We start from the raw sequence: 27,476 nt of genomic DNA on the forward strand, positions 1-27,476 counted from the left end.
GTCTCTAATTGGTCCTTGGGGCTGGTTGCATAGTCATGGCTAAGACTTAAGACCAGTAGTCTCAGACCAACTTAGTCCTATAGCCAATCTAACAATTTAAGACCAGTCTTAAGATTTAAGACCACTTTTGGACTTAAGTCACGACTGTGCAACTGGCTCCTGATTTCCAAAATATAAGACAAATCATATGACGCAAATATGATTTATATTTTCTCTCTCGATTTACATTGAATAAAACATGATTGTATATCAGAATTGACGTCAGAAACCAGTCACAAGTAAAAGCTATAAGTTTTGTCGACAAATCTCCGGGCGACTTGTGAGAGACAAATCTCCGAGCGACTTGTGAGAGACAAATCTCCGAGCGACTTGTGAGAGACAAATCTCCCAGCGAATTGTATGATATTCACACTGCCTGTGTGCATCCTCCAGAAATATATGAATATGGGAAAAACCGGAGCCGCCCAAGCGACGGCCCAAACACTCCGAAAAGGCATTGCAAAAAACCCGAGAATAGTGAGAGAATTACATCGAAGAACAAGCGATAACAAATTCTTTCCAGTTTTGTGATTTATTCTAAAAGCATTATCAATATCATTATCATTATCATTATCATTATTATTATCAAAACGTTGATTGTAAAATATATATATTAGTGTTTTGTACATTGGTGGATGATATTTTACCGTTATTGTGTCAACAGGCCGTAATTAATACGTGACTACTACATATTATAGGAACTTGCTACATAAAATCAGCATGCAATCAATTTAATGAACAAAACCCACAGTTTATCTTCATGATATAACTAATTATTCTCACGGTTGCGAAGTTTAGAATAAACGGACAATGTTAGTTTCTCTGATGATGAAGTAGTCAAGATTTCGAGACTGTCAGAAAATATATTGTTTAATCATCAACTGTTGGTTTTGTTCATTAACGCTGAAATAAGATTATATCAGTTTATTACCAATCATGTGATACATTTTCATATGGTGAATACACTATACTTTACTTCTACTGGCTCAGAAATCTATCTTATGTAATTCAAGAAGACGACCGTCACACCGACGACCAGCGCACCCACAGAGAACCCAACCGATCTGCCCGAGTTACAATTATTCTTGTCATCACAACATATTTTCATTGGATTGGCGATTTGGTTTGCCCCGGAAGACGCAAGAGATTCTATTTCCTTTTGATCTGAATCATTAGCTGTTTCTCCCTTATTCATCGCACTGCAGTGACCAGCGGCTGCGGCTGATGCCCCGGCACATTTCTGAATATAAGCTTTTTTATCATTGAATTCAAAGTAATATTTCTGAAAAAGAATAAGTTGCTTCTGTATACATTGGGTCTAATTGTGAATTCAGCTCACAGCTGAACCATTCCAACCGGATAGAAATCGTGTCACGTGACGCTTACCAGACATGTGGCACATTGAATCATCTTCGGTTGCGGACAAACAGGGACGTTCTTACACACATTCTCAATACAACTCAACCCCTGGGTGCCTGAAAGCAGTTTCATATTATGCCTTTCATTTCTAATATCGTGTTTATTCGTTTTTTCCAGGAATAAATGAAAATAATGCACAACAGCACGTTGAATTGAAACCAGTTGTCACGCACTGTGAAGGGGTGTATTCATGATTTATGAAATAATAACTGTTTACAGTACAGATATATAACCTTGAGACAATGACATTATTTCAGACATCGAATTTAGGCGCAAACAGAAAAGCTCAGTTTAGTCTTCTTTTTGGAATTGTTTAGATTTTTCGCGAAAAGCGTTTGTTCATCTTCAACTAAAGTTCGATCTAGATTTTTTTTCTCGGTGTCAGGGCGTTTCCTAAATGGACACGTTTTCAATCCTTTTTGACCGGATAAAACAAAGAATTGCTTTTTTTATTATCAGAGTTTCCAGTTACTAGGTGCCATTTTGAGGTGGTCTCGTGGGACCCGCGTTGTTGGATAGATCTATACATGTTTTAAACTAAAACCATATGCACGAGTCGCCCATCTCTCCCTAGTTAAAAATAGAGTTATGTGTCGTTGGAAAGGTGAAAATTTCTATTTTCTGATGAGGTGTGTTTAATTTTTTCGGCTGCAATAATCGAACACAGATATACAGTTTAAAAGAAATGTCACTTTTAGTATAAGAAATTGTTTTTTTTTTGGGTAAAAAATGTTAAAATCTGTCCAGCCAGTGCGACCCAAAATGGCACAACGAAACTTTCCTATTTCATTTCAGCTACCGGACTAAATATATATTCGGAGAATCATTTTTCCTTGTTTTAGATCTAAAGTTTTCTAGCGTCCGGCCCGTAACGGCCCGAATCAACCACTAATACATTCCAATTCAGTGTATGTAACTTACCTCCATAGCACAGAGCTGATAAAACTGCAAGAATGACGATTCCGCGGATGAGCGACATTTTGGCTTTATTCGGTTCTCTCTCGAAAGATCGAATATCGGCAATGTGGGTATAGGGCAACCATTCACTAAACTAGTTTCATTCAATTTCAACACAATGCACTGTAGAATTCACTTTCAGAAGGGCTTTGTAATTGTTAGCCGTGGTACTGACGGTTAATTTGAAATATGTAATGCAAAAAAGTATTCGCTTGAGATCGAGTAAACATATATAAATAGATTCAATGAACAAAAACCGGAAGAGGGGCAAAAGTAAGGAGGTGGTAGGGAAAGAAAATCATATTTCTAACCAGGCCTCAGTTTTACAGTTGCGACTTCAAGTACATGCATTGTAAGATTAGCTATAGAACAAAGATGGTCTTAGGCTGGTCTTGAAGTCAAATTTTGGCTATCTTACAGGTCCCTGAGTTCACAAAAACGAGATTGACAAAAATGAGGCAAATCATATGACGTAAATATATTCTATATTTCTCTCGCGATTTATATTCAACAGAAACGTGTTTGTATAGAAATGAATCGCCAGAAGTCAGTCAGAATTCAAATGTGTATGAAAAATAGATGTTACAATTTCCGAATGAAGAATAGTAGTACGCCTTTGTTACTGAAACCAACGACTGTAAGAACAACTTATTACAAGGAAGAACCCTGCTGGCCTTCAGTCCAAATATTGCTACATTACTGACACACAGTCTGATACGGAATCATTTCTATTACGAATCCAAAATCAAAACAAAATTAGGAAAGGCGGACATGAATTCATTAATCCCAACCGACTGGAATACCCCTCTTCTCGTTATGGCCTTGTAGCCATTCATGAAGAGGAGCAAAATAATTTAGAATTGCGGATGCATCTAATTTTCCACGTGAACTTGGGTCAAAGTCTTGCATGGTTTCTTGCCACGGAAGAGCAGCTCCTTTTGACAGCATTTCTCTGGAAAAGAAAATAGCACCAAACTGTTTCCTGAAGAGAGTCGGATCCAGCGCCGGAGTTGACATACGACGCAGAGTTAACTCATTGAAAATGAACTAAAATCTAAACTCCAAGGTAACTCTTACTGGCGGCCCTGGAACTGGATCCTGATTTGTTAGACAATCGTTACAGAAGGACACCTGGTATACTTACAGAAATTTATTCCCAGCCGCTTCTGAACCATATATGTCGCAATTGTGAATCGGGCCGGTTTGTCGGGCACAAGAGCAGAGCTTTTTTTGGAATTGGAATTGAATTATGAAACTGATGAAGTATCTGAAAAAGAAACGATTCTTGCTTTTCAAATGAAACCAGGGTAACAGAATATACTTGATATGGTAAAATTCCAGTTTCTTTATTTTCAGGATATCCATCTTTACACAATCTAAATGCGTGGTGTTGGAAGAATAGCCGAACTCTGACGTGGAAACAGTTTAAACCCAACTATATAGGTGTGACCTGACGATCGAGAGTTCTCGTAACTCCATTATTTTGGTTTATTGAATTTTGTTTTTTATCTTTAAAATTCTCTGAATAGTGGGTTTTGAACTTATTATACGTAATATTGTATTTTTACCTAATATATGGTGTAAATTGAGCCACATGATACTTAGAAATGGCGTCAAAATCGTTTTCAGTGCGTTCCACTGGTGGACCTAATCCCTGAAAATATTTCCTGCAATAAACCCAGTTTATATGTTATTATCCATGCTGATACCTTTCATGCATTCATTTTTCAATATGCAATAGAAAAATTCGTAATCGTTTTCTAATCCAAAGGAAAGAAATGAAATTTTAACGATCAGAAATATATCTTCAGTTGCTATAGGCTAACCTGTATTCCCACCAAGCTTGGTTGTAATTCTGCTCAGAAATACTACCGTTAAATACAGCCCAGCGCCACGTCTCAACAGTCAAACTATACGGTAGGAAAATAATTTTGGCCATAGCTTGACGGAACAGATAGTTGATCATCATACCATCTAATGAAGAAATTTAATAAAATCAATTTAGAACTGTTAGCGTTCGTTTTTAATCTCAAGGAGCCGGTCCCATAGTCATGGCTTAAACTTAAACACTGGTCTAAGATCATCTTAGTTCTATAGCCAATCACTTTCGGACTTAAGTCTCGGCTACGGAATCGGCTCAACATGTTTTATAAACTATGCAATATTAACTTACAATCGTCAAATCTATCGGTTTCAGCTAATAAGCCAAGTTTCTTTAGGTGTTTAGGCGTTGTAACAGATAGCGCGATAGTATCACCGACTGCCTCGTGAAACCCGGCGTTGGCTCCCGATCGATATAAAGCAGGTAGATTACTGTACGCCATATAATACTGAACGTGGCCCATCTCGTGGTGGACGGTCTTCAGGTCATCCATGTTGATTTTTGTACACATCATTATCCTGAAAACATTGACGACAATAATATCAAATTTATGTGTATTATGTCGATGGGTGTGAATGGTGGTCCGGAAAGTGGTTGTTAGATGGAAACGGCGGGGTCTGATGTGATATGTAGAAACCTGCAAGTGAAACGCGACAGTTTCTTTTATTACCATTAATAAAACATGAAGGCGATTCGTGATGACGAAGACGAGCTTTTCAAGTAGAGAGTAAATTAGAGAAAACCTATTGACCTTAACCGTTGCGCGTTGGCCAGGTGTGACAGTCCCACGCCTGGTGGTGGACACTTTTACCAGACCTATCTCTGTTTATTGCGGTTAGAAATGAATGACTGGGATGTTCTTATCATTCGATGAAAAGTAGTTGTCGGCTCGGTTTTTAATTTCACCAGTACTAAAACGTATTTGGAACTCGTGGGAATCAATTTAAAGTCAATATCGCGATGAAGTCTACAACGCGTGATATATGCTCGAGATGGATTCACACGAGTCCCAAATACACCTGGGTTCCAGTTATGTATCCAATGCATCGGGGAGAAGTGAGTTACTATAGGTCTATACCTGTAATCATCCCTATGCGGAGAGTTCATATCCCATGCAGTACCGTGACAATTTATCCGTCTGTTCTTTGGTTTTTGGATATCGCTATTTTTCCAAAACTTGCTCGTCATTTCGTTCATTCCGATCGATTTGTAGAAGTCTTCGGCCATTTTGAACATGCGCAGTGGAGTGTATTTCTTCTTTTTCATTGTATCGCTTACGTCTAGAGAGGGGGCATTCGGATAGGGCCACATCAGGTCTACAATATCCTGCCAATTTTGAGCCCACATATTACCTGAAAGGAGGATTCATATAAACACATTCATACGTCTTCGGAACAGTAAAGGTTATTCAAAACAGATAGAAATAGATATGAAAAATGAAAAAATTGGTCAAGGAAAGAAATTCTGCTAAATTACTTCATTTCGATTATATTTACCCAGTAAATGAGCTGGAATAAGACCTCGGGCGGGGATCTTATGCGGATAAACCTGACGTAGTTTCCAGCGTACGAATGCGTGCAGCTGTTCGTACAACGGTTTGACCTGTCGCCAAATATTCAACGATTCCGTATCGAAACGTTTGTTAGCGGTATCGCTCTCGCGCCAGAACTCACCGTAATCCGCGTAACCTGAATATCAGAAAACATTTATTAAGATGAATAAGTTTATGATATCAAAAAGTACATTTTTGTATCATACAACGCAAACACATAATATTTTAGGACGGGTGGAAAAATCTGATAGAATTTACTTAGATATTCAAGTTTCCTTGGAAGAGTGATTGGTTCTGGTGGAACGGTCAATGTTTGCACAAAGACAAGTGAAAAAGTAAAAGATTTTTGAAAACGTGGACAAGAGTTGACGAGGAATATGTTCAGCATTGACCATAATCATGTTGGACTTTCCTCCAGGCGAACTAGTGTAATTAGACAGAAACTCTTAGCTATCCATCGAACAAAGTTAATTAGTCAAACGCCTCCAGTATCGAATTGATTCTTTGATTCAATTAGTCAAACGGGTGTCGTTGATAAGGTCCCGTTCTCTGTGTCTGTGTTCCCTGAAAGTCACTGAAACAGTTACATCGAAATCCAAGCAAAATACCGAGAAAACCATGGAAAACTCTCATATATGTGGAATTCATAAAGACTACAAAAGTAATTCCTCTTCAGGATACAATATTTTCTTTTTTGTCGAAATCATGTGCGGATTGCAGTTATAGCGCAGGTTGTTTATTTAGTCGCCAGCTGTGTAAGTGTAAATATACCGTCTCCGTTGACAAAATAATGGCCTATTAGAAAGCACATCAACTCACCAGTAACACAACGACAGAATGACCGCACGCTGTTTAGAAACGTGTCATCGCAGAACAAGCATTTACTAAAGGGAGCCATATATAAGAAGTTTAGCGTTTGACTACAATTTAGCCTCCTGTGAACACCGGGTATCTAATCACAACGATCTTTTCAGTTTACATATTCAAATTTTCAAAAACCGAATTCACTACGTAATTTCCGGTAAAACCGGAAGTGAGCGTACCACGTGATCTTAGCCAAGAACAATTACACGCCTGCACAATAAACACAATTGAACGCGCTTGTGTCAAGACAAACCAATCTCATTGGTTTTGAGAGGAACACGGCGATGATGAGTTGATTGCGTGTCAGCAAATAACGCTATTTAGTTAATTGCTCATACGGCAAAGACTGCAAATATCTAGTCTGTTTCTGAGGAAATATTCCACATTTCTCGGATTCACCGTTTTCTATATACAAAAACTTAAAAGTCTTAGATACTGACCATGTTCGCGCGCGCCTTTGTTCAATAATTGAACAACTTCTGGGAAGAGCTTCCTTGATTTCGGTCCGGTCGCGTCTCGCCAACCTTTCCAAACTTTCAGCAGCTTATCATAGTCTCGAGAATTGGACAAAATGTCCGACAAATGGGTCAAGTGTAAGCAATCTTTGGTCCCGTCGTCATCGTCGACGCAAACCGTTGCGTCATTATAAATGACTTCCAACTGTTGCGATAGTTCTTCCACTATCCTGTGCAAAAAAAACGCAACCATAAAATCGTAACGCACTTAAGTGTGAAATATAGAAACATTAAATACCTTCTAAACGGGTGAAACTTACTTGACATCATTTTCACTATGCAATGCAGCTGATAGAGTGATGAGTTTGAATTGTCTACGGACATCATCGCTTAAATGCATGAAACGAGTGGTGAAGATCTGCGCTTCGTTGACTTTTCCCTTGCACCATTCAACAAACTGAACTCCTACATCCAAACTCTAACAAAAGCGAATCAAAAATTAATTAATTATATGAAATAAACTACAATTTACGGTAGATGAATTCGCTAAGTTTCGAATATACATTCGAAGTTCAACGTCCTATTTTACAATATTTTGTACTAATTCCTACTACTTTAAATTTTCATTTAATTCGTAAATAAAACATTATAAGTTACAATCAAAATTAATTAATTATATGAAATATACTACGATTTACGGTAGATGAATTCGCCAAGTTTCGAGTGATTTATGACACTTTCTCTATCCAAACGGTGTTTAGTTAGATTCGATTGAAGATATCTTACTATTTTTCTTAGCTCTTCATTACCGAGATCGTCGTCGGCGTTAAAATCAGCTATGGATTTTCTACGCTTCCAATTGGTTAGACCTTGGTCGTATTGTCGCAGCCATTCCTCGGCACCTTTAAGGTGAAATAAGACGTGAACGCGATTGGAAGTTTAGAAAATTCGACACCGAACAGTTATTTTAAAGGCCTGCTGTTAAGTAGCACCGATAGTGCAATGAGCTTTATGTCAAATGAAATAGATGGACTCGATTTTGCAGAAGAAGTTCTTTGGAACTGCAGGAGATGCGCTCCGCTGCGGTTTATAAGAAAACACCTGCTACTCGGTATAGACAGGACAGATTAGTTATTCAACTTCAAGACTTCCAAGTGGAAAACACCTGGAAGCTACAATAATTCAATTCTTTACTCAACGATAGTTTCACCGAGGTTTCCCGACGTGATCACTCGAATATCACTAATTCTTGAGCGCTGGTTTAGGTCACGGAGAAAGGGAATCGCGCACACTGGAAGTGTCTCTGAATCAACTTACTTTCCTGCTCACGTAGCACTCTTTCAAGGAATTCATCTTCCAACCTTGTTAATTGGCTGCATCGTATTTCCAGCAAAATCAACGACACACATAACAAACCAATGGTTAATCGAATAAATCCATGGTTCATTTTATAAGTTCGAAACTTCTTTTCTTAAAAGTAGATCTCTGAAAAAAATGAATTACGATAATATGATGTTAAACTATTTCTATTACTATGATATAAACGTATCATTAAGCCTTTTTCTCTCAATAGGCCTGAACGTCTTAGTGATTGTACAGCCTTGAGGGCTCTGTTCAGGTCCTTATCATCAATCTACTAATTCTGTCTGTTATTTTGTAATCGATTTAATTGATGATGAAATACATCATTATCATTATCAATACTATCATTATTATTATTATCCTCAAAGAAAACGATACCGACTCGAACTCACTGAAGTTACGCAAATAAGAGGAGTATATTTTGCTGCTGTATTTGGTTTCATGAGTTCGGAAATGTGTTTATTTCAACATGTGGTATCGACAACTGATTCGTCGAACTCGTAGTTGTTCAAATCTCTTCATACGCGTTCGATGCGCCCGAAATGCACGTAGCTATCCACCGAGAACCATTTATAGGACTTCTCCGAAATCATTGATAAGAGACAGGATTTCAACCGTTTCTTTACGCGGATTTATTTTTAATCACAGCGCTGCTGAATATATATACACGTATATACAACTATCACGACACGAGCTGACAAAATAATCTTTGTTCTAAGGAAGTTGTGACCGCCATCGAATTGCTAAATACGACACCGCTCCGCAAACACGTATCGCTAAAGATTTCTGGCACGAAATAGCCTTCAGACGAAATCGTGGTCCGATTATCGAGAGGTGTCGGATAATTCTTCAGTGATGTACACACACACAAACACACGATGTTTTTGAGGGAAATGTTTATTGCTTAGGCTATACAGAGAAGATGACAGGATCTGACGATGAAAGGGATTTACCAACATAGCGCGCCTTTAATCTGACATTGTTTTTATCTCCACACCGACTGCTGACCGGCCGACGCGACAGAATCCTATCATCGACGTGTAGCTAGTTCTACTTGTCTAAGAGACGAAGAAAACTTTGAAATGAAAGCAAATGTCGCCTCGAAAATCGGTTTAGTAAAGATTGTGGACAATCTATTTATAATTCCATTTAACAAATGAAATTACGAGATGAAAGGAAATGCGCCTATTTGATTATTAGAACGGACAGTAAACCGGATAGATTCGCTTTATCCATATCTCTATTATTATCATATAAACATGCAGAGGAATTTATTCTAAGAATTTTCCCACAGGTAGAAACGAGATATTTACGAGTAAAAGATGGCAATATATATTCTGAATATCAGATACAGATAAGTAGGCGACCGTATAGATTGACACAGAACGCGAACGAATAAAGATTGCTGGAATCAAACCAAGAAAAAAAAACATTTCTGGAATTTGATTGGTTTCATTTCCATTATATGTGCAGCTGATATTTGGATATAATGGTGAAATAGAGTAAAATTCTAACACAAAAAGTAAAGCCGCATAATTAATCGGTCAAATCCGTTAGAATATTATTATGTGGTAAATATTCTGCATCAAATTTTCTGAATTATCAATTCATTTAATTGTCAAAATGGCAACTTGTGCGCGGTTTCATACGCGTAATTAAACTATATTTCATATAGTGGATTTGCATTATTTTTCGTGTGCGATCGTTACTTTGTCATCGAACCCACGACCGTAAACTTTCAACAGTATTCGCAAGGTCGAGGTATAACACAAAAAATGAAAATTTTGTTTTTTTTTCTTCATAATTATAGATTGAAAATGAAAATTTCGGTTATAGTTAAGCCTACGACTCACTCATTCTCATCACCATAATCATTATCATTAACAGTATTTTACAGAAGCTCCATATAAACATTAGTTATAGATTAACGACTTCTGGTATTTATTCGATTCACCTGTTTCAGCTGTGTCAATATTGGAACGAACAGCTATTGCTAAAGTGTATGACCAGCAGCCAACAATCATAAAACCATGGAGAATTTGATATCTAACGTTAGAAACGTGCAACGAAACGAAAATAAATCTCTTATCATTGTATATTACTAGGTTTACTAAAATGGGATATGAGCTAACATCCGTAGGAGAAAGTTTCTCGAAGTCTCAGAGTTATCAATCCGATATATAACGAATACTTCACTAAAACTATATTCAGAAATGAAAATTCTTCGACTGAAATTTTATAGATGATTCAGAACTGTACAAAAATTACCCCCGAGTTTTAGATCTGCGGATATACAAATCATTTACATTGCGATCGCTGATAAACTACGTACCTCATATATACGAAACGTTCTTCACGTTCGTTCGAAAAATCTCTTAAACAACTAAAATCCACGAGAAACTTTCATCAAACTGATCAGAGAGCGAAACAGTATTTTAGATGTCAATTATATCCAGAATGAGCGGCGTTTACAGCTGTGCTACTGTTTAACGCGCCTATTACGAGCTGTTTATATGATGAACGCGACACAACCAATGATGATCGAGCTCCACGATTCAACTTCAGTTCGAATCACAAGCAAAAGAAAACATTTCCATATTGAACCATCGTCGGTAGATGATTCTCAATTACTGTCGTGTAATTTGGATAAAACGTAATTTCTAATATCAGTTTATGATATGATATGTGATATGATATGATTAATTTTTTTCATATGAAATCTTAACAGAATCAATGAATAAACAGTATATATGTATATATTGAAAATGTAATAATATTAGATGAAAGACTGCTTTGAAGCAACAGTTAGCTTGTACGAGAAAGCAGCCCTAGAAAATAAGGAAAATGCAATAAGATAAAGAGAAGAGAAGACAATTGAATAAGAAAAACGACATATAGTTTAATACGAGCAAGCTTAGACGGGCTGAAAAGGCTAGAACAAAAAGGGCAGCGACTACAAACAAAACAGGATGAACTCGAGATACGTACATTTATTTAATTATGATGATTGAAAACATTTTTAGAAGATAGAGGATTTTAGACAAAATCTAACTGTGAACATAACTATAGAAGGATTCAGTATACCGTCATTTGTTTATTTCATGGGAATTAGAAAGGACTAAAACAAATGTGCATTCATTCATTTATTCTGACTGGTTCACATCAGGAAATGTTTACCTTGACCGGAAGTAATAGCCGGGTTTTGTCTTCGTTGTTCTCAGTTGACTCTCGACTATTGCTGTGGTGAATATACGCAATACCTCCAGTTGTATTATACCAGACGCGTAGAAAATCATTCTTATTCATGATATATTCTTATCAATCTCAATCGTGAATTATTTGATTCCATGACAAAAAATGACGTGGAATGCGAAATTTCCTACGAGACCCCAAATTGATTCTTCAGATTAACATCAGAAAAATTTCAAAAAAGTAAAAAGTACCAAGTAAAAAAAAAGCTTTAAATATTTTAATTAGTAAAGGCTTCAATACTCAAAATGAAACTAAAACGGGAAACTCGTTTAACGGTTATGCGGTGTACGGCACCAATACGGTAATTCCGGTTAAATATTTGGACTGGTTAATGGATGCATATCAATATTCATCTGGCGCTGGCCGTCATTTTATCAACTGATGTTCGAGATATCCCCATCACGTGGCTAAAAACGTAATATTTACCGAACTCTTATTGAGTAAATGACTCTCGCGAAACTCAGCCGATGCCCATCGTCAATCTCACGGGGATCGAAACGTTTTATAGGGAACACTTCGGAAAATATCACAGCCGTTAAAACTATAGTGCGTTCTCTATATTTGACTATAAAATATTATCTTATCGGTTGAATTGTTTTGACGGAATATTATTACAAATGTTATTGGTGATTAACAGGCATCGTTGATGCAAACGAAATAAAATAAACCCGGATATTGCTGATTATTCGTGAAGCAAAGACTCGATGGGATACAAAAACGACCAAATCGGTCCCGTAATGAAACGACGTTACTGTCGAGTGAATATATCATGTAAATATTAGATTTACACAATTCTAGCGAGCAAAATTTCATTACTTTAATCCATTTATTGATTCAGCCAGAAGGCGAATAAATACACGCGAGACTAAATCATCTTTAAAAATGAGAATCGTTGATTACGTAAGGTATTCAGTACTTTAATGCCGCAAACTCATTATTCAGTTCACTCCCGCATTAACGAATCGTAGTGGTTTTTTTCGGCACCATTTTCCCGCCTATGTAGCGTTACCAACGGATACTGACCCGATTCGGTCGTGCGCGCGAAACCGTGAAGCGTAAACTTATCTTAGAGACCTTCTATTTTCGTAATGCGTATTAGCAGAAAAGTACCGAATCATATACACGTAAGACACATAAGTCTGATATTGACCGAATTGTCGAGGAAACACGGTTTAAGCTCAACGAATAACATCACCCACCAGTCATCATATATATGTAGGATCTTACGAGAGCGGCTTATTTCGGATCAACCGATTTTTTCTTTCTCGGAGAGTCTCCCTTCATCTGGCTGTCTGTTTGCGCGATTTGTGAACATAAGCCAACCTTAAATATTAGATAAACAAAGCGTAGAGTGCGTACGTTTCTCTACCGGAGACGGTTTCGATTTTTGTAGCTTAGATTAGTTTCCTGTAGTTTCTTCATCGTTAAAACGAACTAAATAACCATCATTTGATCGAAGGTTGCCACTAATTCGTTCATCGATATGTTTATTCGGGTTACGACGGACGGAAATAGAAAAATCAGACGACACTGTGTAAATTGTTTGCGCAGTCTTCTTACTTTGACTTGAAACCGTAAATTTTTCATGACTTACTGAAAATTCTACGTTCATTTCTATGATATCCCCACATTCATTTTTATGGACTTTTGCGGAGACTGTTTCAACCAGTACGGTGTATATGGTGTAGGACAGAAGACGAATTAATGGCGATGTGAGACAATAAATAATCAGGGGTAGATTTAAGGGGATTTCGAGGGTCGGGACCCACCTTATTCCAAACTGACGTCGCCCAAGACAGAAATCGTTATAACCTGCCAGTTTGACTCTTATACTCTCGAAAATTGCATCTTTTCTGACGCATTTCATCAAAAACATCTACGTTCACTTCCTATTTTCCTGCACATTTAATTTTTGTAGATCTATCCCTGATAAACACGTTACTAAATGTTCACACACGTGTACGATTTTCCGATGTCTTATTTTGAGATTTGTTCGTCTGACTTTCCTATAAATAGTATCATAATACGTATATCCAATGATAGCTCATTCAAAGCGGGACGAAAAGCTTTTACTCTAATCATCATCGGAGAATTCATACATAATAAACACTATCAAACACGCTGCAGCTCCCTCCGTCATGCGCCAGTGTCCGCCGATAATAATAATGATCATAGATTATTAACTGATTCTCGTTTGTGAGGAGAAACTGTGGGTTTTAGTGTAAATCTGTATAATTGATACATCGTGTATTGTTTCGCTATATTGTGAATACTCAGTTTCTCACAGAATCGAAAACAAAGGAAATCATTGTATTTGACAGTGGAACTTCGGTGGAACGATCTTCAGTCACTTCAGCCGGTCCAGGCTCGATCGAAGATTGTTTACACAAACCGAAATTTCCACTTTTTTAAGAAGAAGGGAAAACGTTCGAACTCGACCATTGACGTAAAGTCTCTTGATACATTAATGATTCGACCAATCGTACAACTTTATATGTACTTCGATTTCCAATTTCAAATATCCCGTTTAGTTTCCGGTAGGTGTGGAGGATTTGTAGAGGACAAAAATCCAAACCGAATCAAAATTCGGTCAATCATCAAATGTAGAGGGGCAATTCCCGCTCATTCAAGATCAAATCTTCACCTTTTCGCACAATGCAACGCTACTAGCTGAACATGGTCGACATTTCTTGGAAAATCATTATATAAACGTTTTTTGGTAACGTAGTGAAAACTGGTGGAATAAATTGAACGGATATTAGCTCAGTGACTATCCGTACACTCGCATGATAAGCTTCATAATACAGTATACCAATTGCAATTGGAATCCAAAATATCAACATCGATCGGTAACTGAAGAGGTTGGATATTACACCGTTCTATTTACTGTTGTTCGATCCGGTAATGTACATATATACATATTTCCAGTTTATTCGAAAGCTTCGAAAGCGTGATCGTTTTCACTACATTTTATCAGAAGAAATAAAGATCGTATTAGTAATTTCTGATGTTTTACCTTGTGGTAGATTATTCGCTGAACGAAGTAATCGAAGTATATCATCCCAGTTCAAGCCGATATGAATTCAATTACTAGCGCTTTAATATCGAAGAACGGCCGAATCGACAGGAATAAGTAGCTCTTCTGTGGAGCCGTAGATTCGGAAATGTTGACCTACCATGACAGACACTTCAGTCGCTGACTCGAGAAATATATATTTATACGTATATAGAATAGACATATGTTTCGTTACCACAGCGAGCGAGTTGAGTATTCATTACGTAACACATTGTGTATCATACAGACAAAGGCATTGGATTAGAGAATCGTGTTACAGCTTATTTTCTGATTCGGGCGACAGAAAAAAGCTCGAGTTGAAAAGGAAATATAACCTATCTCTGCTGCGTATGTAAAAAGTATATATTAGGTATAAGTGACCAGAGAGCAAAGTGACGATGGCCAATTTGTTGGATACCAGTCATATTTTGAAGGAAGTTGAATCCTACCTTTGGGCAGGTACCACACTGACGAGTTATCGGGTATAATTCCATTTACAAGTTCAGTAACGTCATCAGTACAAGTCACACGGGCGATACTGCAGAGAGCGGAAACGCTACCTTCTGGCAATGTGTCATTTTCTCTTCTCGATATTCACAGCTGATATCAGTAGATTAGCAAAATGAAGCCAAACGAAATCTAATTGGTTTCTCTATCGCAAACGAAGTTGACATTAAGCATCGAGGAAACCAATTGAAAATCGTTAACAACCATTCATTATTACTGTTTAAGTCACCAGTGCGTAAATGTTTGAAGTTGAAAAAAATTTTTTATGTATCAATTGTTTTAGCCTAATGTTTATTTATATCTAACTCGCCGTTGATTGACATCAAAACAATTTACCAATATGACTTATTCATTTCAATATTCGGATACTCGACCTGACTTATCGAAAATGTACGATTGTGTAGTAGGATAACCGACAGCGAAACCTTGTTATAACGACTTCAATCGGTTTAGAACGATTTATCTGCTTTTACAAACCCAGCATTTCGTCGCAAACAGAACAATTCTAATAGTTTCGCTCTAGATCTAACAAACTGTCGGTTATAACCAGGGGCCAGTTGCACAGTCGTGACTTAAGTCCAAAAGTGGTCTTAAATCTTAAGACTGGTCTTAAGTTGTTAGAATAGCTATAGAACTAAGTTGGTCTTAGACTGGTCTTAAGTCTAAGCCATGACTATGCAACCGGCCCCTGCAGTCTCCTGAAGTTCGTTGTAACCCGGTTTAACCGACAAGTTCTTTCCTCGTTTTTGTTATTACTGAAACACCGAAAAGCATCTTATTCTACCGTGGAACCTTTTCACGATTCTTGTTTTAGACGAAATCCGAAATTCATCACGACGATTTCCAGCATCTCAGCTATGTATCTATATCAATCGAGATTTGGATGTACATTGTACGACCATCGTAATAACGAGCTAGTTCCACTGTATTTGACGATAGAAAACCTCTTACTGAGAACAGAAAGATCCAAAGCGACGTATAACGTAAAATACCGGACAGTTTTAGATTTATTAAAAATAAAATTCATTCAAATTTTATACATTTTACATCATTAGATATAATCATTTAATAATACGATAATATATTGTTACTTCAGGGTTATCTATATAATACATATTTACATCGTGCTTAGGGAACACAAGCCTATCAAAATTCTGTTATATATGAAACTTAAACCAGTGTTCTCCGTATGCTGGAGTTTTGAAGCATTTATTGATAAGTCTAAGACATTCGTAGCTGCTGAAGTAGCGAGGCTATCGATCCCCCTAAAAATATAGAAAGTTCGAGCTCAATGTTTGGGTTATCCGCTACTTTTCGCATAACCTCAATATATTTCCAAGTAATATTATCAGCACTCATAGAATATTGACCTCCACGCTGGTAGAGGCAGAAGATATTTCTTTAAGGGGTGGCAGATTTTCAGAGGGATGGAAGTGAAAATTGAAGGGGTGGCCGCCCCCTCTAAAACCTGTTGTGGAGAACACTGGCAAGCTGAAACTGATAGTGATCAAATCACCGGATTATTAGATTTTATACAAGTATTTTTGGTGCGTCTTCGGGAAACGGTTTACTGAATTCCAGATATAATTTATTAGTTCTTAAAAAGATACGTACATTTTAAACATGTAACCGTTTTTACACATTCTTAGCTAAGAACTCAAATGAAGTATACAAAAAGATTTTCAAGCGCTTCGTAGCGCGGTTCATCGGAAAAAATGATGGAAGCCACGAAGACCTTGTACCTGTATAATCTTGATGAGCTGTTACAATAAACGCGTCTGAAATATTTCCTATAGCTACCAGTTCATTTCGACGTATCAACTATATCCTTGTAGTCAAACAGAGAATTCCTGATGATGACTAAAATAATTGAATATAATCAAAACATCGAAATAAACTACATTTCACAGACTCATTTTTTCTTTGCGGTATTCTATAGTACCTTGTACCCAGTGAAGGCTGATAGCGAATTTATTTCATCAGCAGATATAAACAAGCATTTTTTTTCCATTCACAAGCAAAATCTACAGACAACTCGAGGAATAATTCTACCAAACCGTATCCAATACCGTCTCAAAGCGCCACAGACACGAACGAAATTATAGGACATTATTTATAGGTAATGGAATCTATTTGACTGTAGAACGTTTCAAGCAGACGAACTTGGCCCCAAGTAGCACATGAATCACACGTACGATTGTAATCGACGAATTTGTTACTTTTCATTAGCAGCGAACACAATAATTGATATTCAGTGATATGAATTTTCTTTTTTTAACCCGTGGAAAATATGGAATTTTACAGTTAAGACTGGATAAACTCGTTTATAATATATTACGATCAGGTGTTTATACAGTACTACAGTGGGTTGAATAATCGTAGACAAAGAATCACTCTGAATTTAGCGCGGTCAAATAAACCGGCCCTGAACGATATAAATTCTCTAGATCAAAAGATACTAAATATCGGGTAAACAGGTCCGTTTTCAAAATATCTCCGTTAAAACGACAGGTCGCACATAATTGACCGATTTATTCGATTTCGATCAAAGCTTATCAACCAGTGCACAATAAGCCAATCTGAATACGATGCAAGAAGCAATTCAATTTCAAAAGCTTGCATGCACATCATATATATATATATATATACACATACATGTATACCGGTACATGTATATATATATATATATATATATACACTTCATATACATATAGAATGCTATGATAATAATTTTTTAAATAGTAGTGAACTTATCTACACAGACATCTATACACGTGTTCACATCCATAGCTGTTTAAATAATAACAAGTAATGTTTATTCAAGGTCTATAATTTAATTCAATTAGCGTTTCATATATTCATAATCACTGAACTGCATATGGCGCTTCTAAATAGCCATGATTATACGACATTTCAGTGTCGCATGCAATCAGGGCTAAAATAACTCCAGGGGCCTAGCTTTCCCAAAATGTATCATTCTTATCAAATTCACGATATATTTGTACGGTTATAAGCTTCAGATTCACATCCAGTTATACTTTACTTTACTTTGTTAATTTCTTTACTTTTTCTCGAATTTCGATATAGTTTTATTAACTTAGTTTTCATAAACGTACAAATGTACATGTATGAATAAATGTACATGTACTCTTTTAATTTCTATTCCGGTTTTCCTCAAAGCAATTCTGGGTACCGGGTATATACGATTTAATACATAATTGCATATCTTTTTTTCTTCCATACAAAATAAATAAATCCGCATCATGTCGTCCACCTGTTTATCGTATATTTGCCTGGTGATTTAAGTATGATGTTGCAGGTTTCAGCCTTGAACATTATATGTGCATCAGCAAGAATTGGCCAATTCGGCCGCAGCGTAAAATCTGGTGGAACACAGGAGTATGAAAATATTCCATATGAAAGTTGTGCCGTGGTTCCTGATATTGATGCCTATTTCTACCATCCCCATCTCCCGTGAATGCACATTTTACTGAATGAATGGCCCAAACACCATCAAATTACAATTTACAAAAATCTCTTCTTAATCAGGCAAGAAAATAAACATCATATATGCGCAAGTGTGCATGCGACTAGTTCGCGCGTTAGAAACATAATTTTCTCAAAGTTATCACAATCGAAATTAATGAAATAAGCTGCAGTTTTTTAATCCTAACTAACTATGATGAACAGGTCTAGATTGGTGTATAGTGGAATTTTCAAATCGTTGACAGTAGTTGAGGCTATAATTAATGATTATCCTTCACTGTAGGGACAAATATTAAGCTTGCAGATCATCGAGGGTTCACTGTATATCCGAGATTAAATTTACAGTTGATTCGATATGGAATTTTGAAATGTACGAACTTCATAAACACGATATAGACTAGGCACAGTAAACATCATAACTAAATTTGTAGGAAAATTATGCTAGGATTTTCCAGTAATTAGGAAATTATACTCGATACTCAACACTTTCTAATAATTAGTTATAGTTTTTAATACTCTTCGTTACTCGTTTAAAATATTCTAATCATTTTTGGATTTATTTGCATCGGTTGATGTTTCGTCGTCGATGTCAGAATATTCGGTTGGAGATTCACCCGCTTTCAATAACTTCCCAACGTAATCGTACTTTTCTGGAAAAAAAAAGATAATTAAAATAAATATCAAGTTGGTCAATGTTCGAATTTCATCGAAAATGAACCAGATTTTCGTTTAGGAATAACCAGGCCAGGGTTACATAGATGTGGGATGATGTGGAAGAAAAATAGTCCCTGGGAATGTTTTGAAATTCGTCAGTTAATGGTTAATTCATGGTTTCTCATTGTTACTACGGAGGTTGTCACCCAAATTGAGGATTTACCCCTAAGAATAACTTTGATACTCAGTCTATGAAACCGGGCCCAGGTGTTTTGTTGCGCCATCTGGTGAGTGCCAGTATCACATTCAACTGATTCAATTCTTCTACTAAATCAATTCACACCCAGTTTTACGTAAATCTAAATCCAATTAGAAGCAGTTATCTGGGGGAAGTTGCACGCTAAAATTTAGTGTAGACCCTAGATGGGCTTAGACTGGTCTTAAATCTAAACATTTAGAATGTTTAGATTTAAGCCCATCTCAGGTCTAAATGCAAACATAAGATTTAAGACTTCTTATGGACTCGAGTCTCACCCTAGGGTCTAGTTTTGAGTGGAATTTTCAAATTTTTGGTATATTGCGATAACGCGATGGAATCTCTGCAAGGAAATTGTAATCGAACCTGTAAATTGCATTTCCCATTCTCGAACGCTTTCCATCTGCATACTGTTGAGATCGCTGAGATCATCGATATCATCCTTCAATACGTCAGGAGTTAGAGAGAATGTCGCTAGACCTCTGGAAGCATCGCGTCCAGCAAAAACACCGTACGGCCCACCTGTATATAAACAAACAATACCATTTACAATCAGTGGTCAGTGACTGGTGTCTAACCATAACCTAACCATAACACTAATATCACTTAGGCCTATGACACTAGTGTAGTGGGAAATCAACCCAAACACCAGTTAGACAAACTTAGCTAAATTCGACCAGCTTATAACTCAATGCATTAATCAGAAAAACCTAAAGAAAAGGAGCCCTGAAAGTGCACCAAATATGAGTTAAGATTTCAACTTAATATTTCCTGGGGCAAGGAAAGATATCTCCAATAAAACTGATATTAAAACACTTGTTTGAAGCTTAGAATTCAGTTGTAATTTAATAACTCCTGTAGTTTTATACTTCAGCTGATCAGGGGTCCGTTGAAATAAAAAGCATATACAACGCTGTTGGATGGGTGAACATGACAAATTTGTCCAAAAGTGGGTAAGAGTTAACCAATGGATAGTTGTCTTGGTGACAATATTGTAAGCTCACTGTTCTATGATATTCAACCATTGGTTGCCGTCTTTGAGCAACTGGCCCCTGATTAGAGATGCACGTGCCACTACAGATAAACTGAAATATCTATGAATTTAAATCGTCTGGCATCTGTCGCACGTATTTTGACTGGTTTGTTGTGAATATTGGTAACAGGTGTTTGAATGTTTATCACACCCCGGCCCGGGCCTGCGCTGCGCTCCAGGACCAATTAACATTTAAACAGAGATGCAAAAATAGGATCATCACTAACCTGGTCCGTAAAATCGTTTTCCACGAGTTACATCGAATACTTTGCCGTTGACAGCCATCAGAATTCTGCCGTGTTCACCAGTGCCGTCAAACTGACGTAATTCGTTCAAATAGAAATCCCGTTTCTTCAGTTTCGGTATTTCTGGTTTTACGACCGGTTTCGATCTGTTGCGGGAAGAGAAGATTTTATAAATCAACACGAGACATATTACTAGTAATATTACGTTGATCGGAGACGTCAATAGTTCGGCGAGAACGTCCGCAACTGCTCCGTTTTCTGACGTGTCTTTCTCGATCGGTTTCGCCTCGTCCGCCATGTTGTTTTATTCGATGACGCTAAGGGTTAGTTCACACCTAACAGCGCAGGATCGATGAGTTGAGTTCGAGTCCCGTTATATATTATGACACTATTCCGATTCCGCCGATTAACGGTACGTATCGAGTTTGAGTTAAATAAGTTTAATTTCACCACGCCGTATAACGTTGCGGTCACAATTATTAAGTCTGAATCTTTGACAATAATCCTCTAACGTTACCAAATATAGGAGCCTACTCATATATTCAGTCCTCCCCTTGTCCCTCGCGCGGCTGTCCTCGAGATCAGCCGACTACGTTTCCCCGCCCAAGACACGTGACTGTGACAAATCTATAGTGGTTCTAAACTGCAGTATACTTTAGTGCTCGCTTCGACAAATTTTGAAAATCTAGCCATGTCCATAAAAGGATGGCGGCCAGTTGTATCCAGTGTGCGCAGAAACTTGAACTTTTTGCAAAAAAACAAATGGATTCGACCGACCCTAATCCACAAAGATACGTCCATAGGATACTCGCGTATACTTACAAATCCTGCATAAATACATATATACTTACGCCATCACTTTTCTGGGATTGAAAATTGAAGAATCAATCTACAGAGAGACCTAGTAGTTCTATCGACAGCGCTGTGGTAACTGAGATGATACGCGAGAAGATCTCATCGTGTTGCCAACCGTTCAAGATCGATAGCTACGTGGTATACATAATTAGAAAATTCCCATTAAGTTTACGGTTTTTGTTAATGTCATCAGAAAAGGTGATTTATTTCTATGAAGCAATTTGTCAATTTTATGGTCGTCTAGTTTGTGAGGCACGTAGTTTTTACCATATTCTGCTGTATTTCTACTCAATGGAACCCAGTTCGAACTTCGGTGACTCGATAGTGATGACACCATTAAATCATCAAAATATTTCACTACTCTAATTTATACGTCCATGGATAAAGCAATGCCGGTGTGGATTTGGCCAAACCTGCGTACTAGGGTACCTAGTCCTATAAATCAGTGTTCAATATGAATTGTTTTCTTTTTGGATCTATAAGTGTACTGATATACTTATAAGTCCATTACGTACGCATAAACTTAGGCCCAGGTTACGTTCGCCACAGATTTTTTCGCATTCCCGAAACCTACGCGCTATGATAATCAAAACACAAATAACCCGCACTGAAAGCTTCCGTGTTAATGTCTAAGAAAGTGTAGACCCAGTGTAGCTGGGCGAGATTTTTCTGATTAGCTGTTTTCCTTTCATCAATCATCGACAGTAGTAATTACTACGTCATCTCAACCAGCCTTATTAACGTACCTGTATATATATATACCTTTAATGGATTTCCTTTCATTCTCAGCCGGGTATGAAACAACTGCAACCCATTCAATGTACATTTCTTGCTATTCCGAATAAATTCGTTGAAGATTCATTGATCAGTGTATATCATTGTGTACGAACAAAACATGGTTGGATAACTTGATTATCGTCCGTATATTTTCCTTTCACTCCGAGCGTATGAAAAACGCATAGTTTTTTTTCTTTGGGGCAGGGTTTGCGTCCACTCCATCCACTGAACCGACTTGGAAGGGTCTATTGACGTGCAACTTTCGGCTGAGTGTAAAATACAGGTGCAAGATTGTAGGAACATATTTCATACGTTAGTAGTGAATCGGATCTTCATTTTGACGTGATTCGAAGATTCGCCGACTGTGATACCACTGGTGGCTGGGTGACTGGGTGACTGTGTGACTGGGCGACTGAGTGACTGGGCGACTGGGCGACAGGGTGACTGGAACTTCTTAACCGCGGATTCTAACATTTGACCGTTTCTTGTGTTCAGAGTACACCCATATGAAGAAACATCAGAAACTTTTAACTATCACGGACATCTCAACAATCTAATCATCAATGCGAACTTGTTGAGCAACTCATATGAACTTTTCATATCAATATTGTAACTAACAATGTACCTCGTAGGCCAGACTTTTCCCATCTTGTTACCGAGTTTTACAATCAACTAATATTGATATCTATTTATGCTCGTGTGATTTTAAAAAGTAGCGGTGAATCTTGAAACAGTTTTTTTGTCGCAAGAAAATAGTGGCGCCGTATTGGCTGCATACAACTAAATCGTTATCGCTAAATAATTGATTATGGATATCTGATTCATAATAATGGGCATTATGGATTATTAATAGTTTTTTATTTGCTGAGAATAAGGTTAGAGGAATAATGATGTCATCGACATTTCCGAATCAGTCGTCGAATAGTGGTAACGATTCCACTATTGCTCTCGTCGACCCGACCTACTATGGCTTGCCACTTTACACGTCCATTGTACTGGACACGCCGCGCAGTCAAACTGCCACTTCTTCTATGCGTTATTACAATCTGATCGTGCTACCAATCGTCGCTATAGCCGGGATATTCGGTAACATTTGCAGTTTTCTCGTGATGACAAGCCGTAAATTCCGCGTTTTCTCCTACTCCCAGTATCTCGCCGGACTGGCTGTGTTCGACATGATCACTCTGTTCGCCTATACAGTTCCCTTTCTGAACTACGTATCTTTGCCTCGCTTCGTTATGACATACTCCAGTAATATCTCATGCGCCGTTCACGAATATATCTGCATGGTGAACGACACTATCAGTTCTTGGATGGTAATCGTTATTACAGCCGAACGTTTCGCTATCGTAGTCTGGCCATTTTCGGCTAGAACTATCGCAACGCCTAGCTTCTCGCGGAAAGTCGTCGTCGCCCTGGCGGTCATCATCTATTGCGTCTATATCTACTTATTAATCATAGTCGAATACAAGCATCATATCAACAGAAAAACGTGCGTCATGGCGAATCGATGGAGAAGCGTTCATTTTCAAATAGCGACTGTTATCACGGTTTACTTTCCCACATTCTGTATCCTTGCTCTTAACGCTATGTTGTCGATTATTCTGCGACGAAGCCAGTCTTTTGGTGCTGGTGCCACGAAGGCAGCTTCGACTAGGAAAGCGACGGTTATGGTAATGACGGTATCCATATTATTTGTAATTTTCACCTATCCAACTGCGTCGTTTATGCTTATTTCAACATTTATTAGTATTTCACCCGAAGCGATCATGGTCGGATCTTCGATTACCGGTAGTCTATACGCCGCTAACAGTGCCATCAATTTCTACGTGTATATTCTGGCCGGGGATGAAGTGAAAAACTTCGTGGTCGAAAAAATCCGAAGTTGGATCGACTCAATGCGACACTTCTGTAATCATTAGAAAATGTACACGAAACATGAAATCTATGTACAACATATAGATACACTTTTTAAGGAGGAAAATAGCCCCAGGCGATGTTTGGATGTTTTTGATATTCACAGCTGGTATGCTTAGGTTAAAATATCCCGAAAGTTGGAAAATATAGATTTGATAAGTAAATTACATGCTATTACATGTTTACAGTAACGACAGGAGGTTCACAATTATGTATCATTACACCGCGAGATTGAAACATCGGACCACAAACATAGACACGCGAACTATCGATTGCAGAAATGGATTCTTTTTTAATGTTATTTGAATATTTGATTAGGAGTCAGGTTAGTGCATTGTGAAGATCAATAGGTGTTTTACATGCGTACATGAAGTACATTTGGACAACAACTAAATATCCGATATTATACCAGTTCTGTACGAATAAAAGGGATTGTCTACTTTATAATCAAGTTGAATAAAAGAAAAAGCCCTCATTTTGTGAAATTTCCATGCTAACTATATAAAGTTGTGGGGTCACAGCAATAAAATCAGGGTGTCTGCGTCGGTAACATCAGATATAAAGGTTCGTGGTCAATGTCCGCCATACTTGCTTCGAATCTTTAAATGCAAAAATTGCTCAATGGAAAGATTGAATAAACGAAGATTTGAAAAAAATTCAATAGAACTGTTTATATTTTGATCAAAATGATACCGTCATGAGAATGGTGTTCACCTCAAATTGGGTGATCGAATCATTTCGCACGAAATTCATCTAAGTTGAGAGACATGTGTTGGATACATATCATAAAAACAGAACGAAATCGTTCGTATTCAATTAAACCACGTTTGAATCCGTATCTTGAATACAGCCTTAGACCTGCTATTTGTTCGGTCACCGCGGACAGGTGAATCCTGTCATAGTTATTCTGTTTACAGAACTCGACGCAATGATCCAGTAATTTACGACCTATTGATAAACCTCTAAACGATACATCAACCACCATTCGCTTCAGTTCCGCTATTTTTACATCGCTATCGACATCGGAATCCAGTTTCCCGCTGGAGACGTTTCTATATTTCGAATATTCCTCCAACCGTTCGTGCAAAGAATCTTCATTTACGATAGCCGCATAACCGACAATTCTACCGTTTATTTCAGCTACGAAAAAGTTCGAGTCCGGTTCTGATTGATAAACATTCTCTATATCTCTCAAATCGCCGCAACAGAATCGAGGAAAAGCACCGAAATACAAGCAATAGTATAAAGTTCTTACGAATAGAAATATCAGCGGTGCAGCTAACCCCAGTAGAAATGAACCAGTCACCGCAAAAGTGACCAGCGCCAAAGAGAGTAAAATCACTTGAATATAAGTTTGTTTCACGGCATTCGGAAGTCCATCCGTGTAGCCAGTTCGATAGTTATTAGCGTCCAATATATGAACTATCCGTTTTATATCGTCGTAACCGTGTCGATAAGGACGTACTGAAACTTCCAATTGATCAGAGGCAGACATTAAGCTTTAAATCAAAAGCAGATCCTACTACAAGTGGACGGTTACTCTTCAAGCCTTTGTGCTTCTATAATCTGTGACCGAAATAAAAACAGCACCAACGACCCTATACCAGAACGGAGCTTTATCTAGACTCGTGATCTAGACTATATATCTATAGATTCTAGTCGTGATCTAGACTAGTGTCACGGCCATATAGTGCCATACAAATGTCAGTGTATGCACTTGACGTCATAGTGCACCTTATTGGCAAACCGCTATCCGAGACAAAGGTCAGAATAACATCAACTCAATATGAATGAATTTTCCGTATTGTTACTAGTCTAAATTTCGAGTGAGTCAAATAACTATGGCATAGATATCCTGTCAAAATTAAACATCAAATTCACTCGTCAAACTTTCATATTTTACCCGTCAAAATTAAACATCGAATTTTCTCGTCAACTCAACATAAAATGGTCGTCAAAACATCGTATTTGACGCGTCAAATATGATCTCGCATTACCTAGTTGCTATCGTAGATATACTGTCAAAACTCGTTATCATTTGACGCGTCAAAATCGCTATCGTAGATATACTGTCAAAATTCAAACTTCGTATGTACCAATTACCCGTCAAAATCACCGTTTTTACCCGTCAAATTACGCATCAAACCACGTATTTGGATGGGTATTTGGACCAGGTTTTGCACGGTGGCGCATAATTAGGAAGGCAACCAGTCTATTGTTTTAGCATACGGCGAATCTAGAAACATTAAAACTCGTCAGTTTTGTATCATATCAACGATATTCCGTGATCCATTCGATAGATTGTTATTCGTCGATTATTGAAAACATTTTGGAGTGATAAATTCAATTGATTCAAATACCAAGATATTTAGCATTTCGTTACTTCGATTTTACAGCAAGAAATATTTTTGACCTTTCAACTTCGGACCAATAGAATAATCTAAGTAAAAATTCAAAAAACGTTCAAATTGCTTGTTTTTGTTTTAGTTTTAGTTTTGAATTTATTTTGCATTTCAAAATTCCATTACAAAATAGAAAAATTGACAGGGTTTCGTGTGAATTAATTACAATATAGAGTAATAGTGAAAATGCAGGAGACCCAGAGAAATCAAAAAGTGACTTACACGAATCCGGGCCCCCTAACTCGAAAAAGACGCACGCACGCACTTAATAAACTTATTCTATTCAAACTATACTAAACCTATGCGCGATAAGACTGACGGCTGCTACCGCACGAGGTAGAACGAATGTAAGACAAATGAATCAAGTTGATTTCGTGGAATTGCTTTGATAAGAAGAACACTTTATTTCCTTCGAACGGCGAGAGACGTAAATAGTGCAACTAGAATAAACCAGAATTCATCATGTGATTTCCATAAACCGGTTATCAATATTCAAACAGAACAAAA

General features: G+C 37.5%; 5 protein-coding genes across 7 annotated transcripts; 1 reads left to right on the forward strand and 4 right to left on the reverse strand.

The window, feature by feature from the left end:
- Positions 1-541: 541 nt before the first annotated feature.
- LOC141905818 (uncharacterized) lies at positions 542-2,575 on the reverse strand. The gene is made up of 3 exons (XM_074794865.1): positions 2,380-2,575; positions 1,426-1,514; positions 542-1,321 (listed from the first exon to the last, which is right to left on the reverse strand). Exons 1-3 carry the CDS (start codon positions 2,435-2,437, stop codon positions 1,034-1,036), a joined length of 435 nt encoding a protein of 144 aa, XP_074650966.1. The 5' UTR covers positions 2,438-2,575; the 3' UTR covers positions 542-1,033.
- A 317-nt stretch (positions 2,576-2,892) lies between these two features.
- On the reverse strand, positions 2,893-14,972 carry LOC141905713 (angiotensin-converting enzyme-like). 3 transcript variants are annotated; one of them, XM_074794697.1, is made up of 12 exons: positions 14,799-14,972; positions 8,486-8,653; positions 7,955-8,070; positions 7,489-7,646; positions 7,154-7,398; positions 5,794-5,985; positions 5,376-5,649; positions 4,589-4,815; positions 4,242-4,389; positions 3,984-4,082; positions 3,560-3,682; positions 2,893-3,367 (listed from the first exon to the last, which is right to left on the reverse strand). In XM_074794697.1, the coding sequence occupies exons 2-12, from the start codon at positions 8,613-8,615 to the stop codon at positions 3,196-3,198; spliced, it is 1,884 nt and encodes a 627-aa protein (XP_074650798.1). In that variant the 5' UTR covers positions 8,616-8,653; positions 14,799-14,972; the 3' UTR covers positions 2,893-3,195. The 3 variants fall into 3 exon arrangements, with proteins under 3 accessions (XP_074650798.1, XP_074650801.1, XP_074650799.1); XM_074794700.1 differs by lacking the exon at positions 14,799-14,972 and adding an exon at positions 12,209-12,273; XM_074794698.1 differs by lacking the exon at positions 14,799-14,972 and adding an exon at positions 10,863-11,020.
- A 3,075-nt stretch (positions 14,973-18,047) lies between these two features.
- LOC141906346 (membrane-associated progesterone receptor component 1-like) lies at positions 18,048-21,316 on the reverse strand. The gene is made up of 3 exons (XM_074795594.1): positions 21,001-21,316; positions 20,107-20,262; positions 18,048-19,480 (listed from the first exon to the last, which is right to left on the reverse strand). Exons 1-3 carry the CDS (start codon positions 21,314-21,316, stop codon positions 19,371-19,373), a joined length of 582 nt encoding a protein of 193 aa, XP_074651695.1. The 3' UTR covers positions 18,048-19,370.
- Positions 21,317-23,540: 2,224 nt separating this feature from the next.
- Positions 23,541-24,572, forward strand: LOC141906347 (uncharacterized). Its single transcript, XM_074795595.1, has one exon. The coding sequence runs from the start codon at positions 23,541-23,543 to the stop codon at positions 24,570-24,572; it is 1,032 nt and encodes a 343-aa protein (XP_074651696.1).
- Positions 24,573-25,300: 728 nt separating this feature from the next.
- On the reverse strand, positions 25,301-26,062 carry LOC141906348 (putative N-acetyltransferase camello). Its single transcript, XM_074795596.1, has one exon. The coding sequence runs from the start codon at positions 26,060-26,062 to the stop codon at positions 25,301-25,303; it is 762 nt and encodes a 253-aa protein (XP_074651697.1).
- Between the last annotated feature and the right edge of the window lie 1,414 nt (positions 26,063-27,476).

This window comes from Tubulanus polymorphus, chromosome 5, assembly GCF_964204645.1.
Source record: "Tubulanus polymorphus chromosome 5, tnTubPoly1.2, whole genome shotgun sequence".
NCBI classification, from domain to species: Eukaryota; Metazoa; Nemertea; class Palaeonemertea; order Tubulaniformes; family Tubulanidae; genus Tubulanus; species Tubulanus polymorphus.